This window comes from Musa acuminata, chromosome BXJ3-8 (assembly GCF_036884655.1).
Source record: "Musa acuminata AAA Group cultivar baxijiao chromosome BXJ3-8, Cavendish_Baxijiao_AAA, whole genome shotgun sequence".
NCBI classification, from domain to species: domain Eukaryota; kingdom Viridiplantae; phylum Streptophyta; class Magnoliopsida; order Zingiberales; family Musaceae; genus Musa; species Musa acuminata.
In genome coordinates, this window is record NC_088356.1 from 45,510,755 (window position 1) to 45,514,256 (window position 3,502).

The 3,502-nt window shown below is 44.3% G+C and overlaps 1 protein-coding gene across 1 annotated transcript; it reads right to left on the minus strand.

Annotated features, from left to right (window-relative positions):
- Window positions 1-1,183: 1,183 nt before the first annotated feature.
- Window positions 1,184-3,280, minus strand: LOC135644708 (zinc finger protein WIP2-like). The gene is made up of 3 exons (XM_065162545.1): window positions 3,229-3,280; window positions 2,543-3,137; window positions 1,184-1,737 (listed from the first exon to the last, which is right to left on the minus strand). Exons 2-3 carry the CDS (start codon window positions 3,062-3,064, stop codon window positions 1,291-1,293), a joined length of 969 nt encoding a protein of 322 aa, XP_065018617.1. The 5' UTR covers window positions 3,065-3,137; window positions 3,229-3,280; the 3' UTR covers window positions 1,184-1,290.
- Window positions 3,281-3,502: the final 222 nt, after the last annotated feature.

Genomic DNA, 3,502 nt, shown 5'->3' on the forward strand with positions numbered 1-3,502 from the left:
CCCTGTAGTTTGGTGGCCTTTCTCTCCTCGCCACTCCTTTCTTCTCTTCCTTTCTCGGGAGTTGCCTACATCTTTCATAATATGACTACGTTCTCACATTTCCATCCGATGGCTTCTTGAACTTCCACAGCTGCCATTCTTCTCTCTCTGATCAGAGCTGTTTATATCCGAATGTTCTCAGTTCTTTGCGTTTGTATTCTAATACTTTGCTCATTAATCGGTTTTAGAGATGTTATTTTGTCGAAGCAGCCATGCAAGATATCTGCAAAGTTGTCTTGTAGAGATGCCTGAGGAAATGAGACCAAACCTAGGCCTAGTGTTTCCGCTTAGGGGAGACAAAGCTGTCTCCATGTGGAGAAGGAACAGGAAAGGCGAAGATACATTCCGAGAAGAGCCTTCTGTCCCCATGACAAGCTCATCGCATTGGACCGGAGAAAGGCACAAACATTTAACAGGACAAAATTTATCGCAAGTTCTTTGGGATTTCAACCTGCACCTCCACCACCATACAGGAGACAATAAATATTCATTGTCCTCGTGTGGGCAATCTTCATGTCAACTCCATGTCTGTCTCGAGTTATTCGCTCCAAGATGGATATATTGATAAGGAGACATGCATGCATACCTCAAAGGTTTGACATATGTTTACAGCACATACTATCTACATTGGATGTTAGGATATGTGCTGCTACTAGGAATTCCAGGACTGCACACATCCTAGTGCTCTGGAGAATTCCAAGAAAAAAGTAGAAGGTATTATGTTTATTATTTGATGTAAACATATTGTACCACCCTCAATAAACCCACAATGGAATCACCCTAAAAGCTGTGTTGTTCGCAGCATCTAAGAAGACTATCAAACAGCAACCCCACTGGTTTGACAGGCATGACAGATCATAGAAAAGGAAGAATGAGGGCACAGTATTGGTGAAAAGAAAGATCCATGCGTTCCTAAAAGATTTCTGCCTGCCTGAGAAGCTTAAAGTAGAGGATCTTTCAGAGAGCAACAGATCAAGCATGCCCTTGGTTATCTTTCACTACAAGTAAACCGAAACAAGAAGCAATAGCTTGTTTCCCTTTTTTGAGAGATAACTCGAAAAGATCGTAACAACAGCCAGAAAACACTACCTTGCATATAAGCCTAAAGTGAACTACAGGAAAGAAAGGAGATCCATAGCTAACCTGACAGCATAAGAACAACACATTTCCATTGATCTATGAGAGTTATTAGTAAGCGTGAAGAGATGCTGAGATGACTCTCCGCTTACAAGGAATTATGCATTGGCCATATTACCTCCCCTTGTGAGCTTGTAGAGAGTCTTGTTCGATCTCGGACAGGGGCTCGTCGTCGTCCTCGAAGCAGTCGGCGCCGACTGGCGCGTGGCCCCGGCCGAAGGACTTGATGTGATCCTTGAGCGACCTCTTGTGCTTGAAGTCGGAGCCACAGATGCAGTACCACAGCTTCCCGCAGTTCTTCTCATGGGTCCGCCAGTCGCCGCGAACCGCGAGGGCCTTGCCGCATTTCCGGCACACGAAGGGTTTGATTCCGTGCTTCCTTTTGAAGTGAGTTTGGAGGGTCCTGAAGTCCTTCAGTGGCTTCGATCTCGGATGGTCGATGTTGTTCTGGCAACCGGGCGCGCAGCAGTAGCATGGAAGCCGTAACATCGCCGTCGGCTGGATGCCTCTTAGCGACTCTGGTCCCTTCCTGTACTGTGATCCATGTCCCCACATATGCATCTGTTGCCATTGAAACACCACTATCAATTTAGCTATCTTTGTGCAATATCTTCTGGCGATAGTTACAAACATGAAATGAGGAGAGTTCTACTTCATCTTTTCTAAGGGTATAGAAAGAAGAGGAATCAAATTTTAGGTCATTAGCGTTGCTTGACAATCTTGAACTCGGTCTTCAGCGTATGAAGGTTAGAATTATTCTTCCTGCCACGAGGGAGGGGCCTCTGGAAGAATTGTACTGATGAAAACCTGCTATCATCTTCTGACACTACGCTGTTGAGCTTGTCCTATTGGCAAGCTGGGTTGCCGCCGGTCAAAGAACTCACTAGATGAAATCTAAGAAACGAAGGAAAAGACTCACTGCATGAGTTATCACACACACCCACAGAGAGATCCTCTCTCTCTTATTTTGTAGACAAAGCCCATATAAATCTAAGGTCAGAAGACACAAGGACCTCGATTTCCTGATACAGTGCACTTTGGGTGCAGAAGATTTTATCCTTCTCTATGTATGAACCGAAGGTACCCTGAAAGGACTTGAGATCTTTTCAGTGTTGCTGCAACTCCCAACGCACAATATATGTATGTATATGTCAACAAACTCCAAAAAGCACAAAAAGCATGAATCGGAACATAGGTTGCGTGTAGTTCCATCACATAAAAAGTAGAGGAGGCATACAGTATCCATCCCAGTCTCGGTTAGGCCAGACTTGGGACAATGATGAGTGCAAAGGGAATAGCTTAAAACGAAGATCAGAAATCAACAGAAGTGATTTGAAGAACCGAAGAGGAAGGCAGAAAAGATTACCTGCAAGTTGTTGTACCTATTGAAAGATTTACTGCACACCGGGCAAGAGAACTGGATTGGACCAATGAGGATCTGATATGGGGTGGGAATCCAATACTGTCCCTTGTTGATCCTTCCTATGGGATTGGAAGGGTAACCTAAGGGAACCACATCACCATCACCTCCTCCTCCTCCTTTTTGTTCAGTATCAGCCTCCGAAGAGTTTCTTGATATTAGATCAACTGCACCGGGGCTTGGAGGGCCTAAGTGGAGAGCGATAACCGCAGCATCAGCTTCGCCATCGATGCACATGGCCTCGTCCTTTCCACCTTCATCAAACACGCTGCAAGAGGTGTTGTCCTCCCCTGGGTGCCTTGTGGGACTCAGCCTGAGGAGAGGGAGGGCCTCTCTCACAGGAGGAGAACTGGTGTGGCCGTGGGAGAAGCCGTAGGTGGTGGCAACTGCCGGAGAGGATGGGGTGGAGGAGGAGAAAGTATTGTTGCTGAGGAAAGCCTCGAAGAAATTAGTGTAGTGATCTGCCATGGTTAGGGATGCTCACAGAGAGTAGAACGAAGCGAGACACACAGAGAAGGAACAAGTTCTAAGCCACCAAGATCTACAGATGATCACAAAATCAGAAGAAGACTAGACAGTAAAACATCAAACAAAGAACAATTCATGAAACCAAAGAGAAGGAGAGGAACTACCTGCCAGACAACGGTAGGGACTGCGGGAGAGAAGTGATATAAGAGCCGCGATGTATAAGCTTGGCGACAATCATAAGCAATTCTTATTGGAGGATAAGAAGTCAATATACAAAACTCTTTTACTATAATAATAATGATAATAAAATAATAAATCTTAATTATTTGATCAACTACATGAATCTTTTGCTATTTTAATTCTTATTTATAGTCTCTATTAAAATTTTTTAAGCTTTTTTTTTTCTTGTATTACTAATATTTGACTATTGTATCTGAG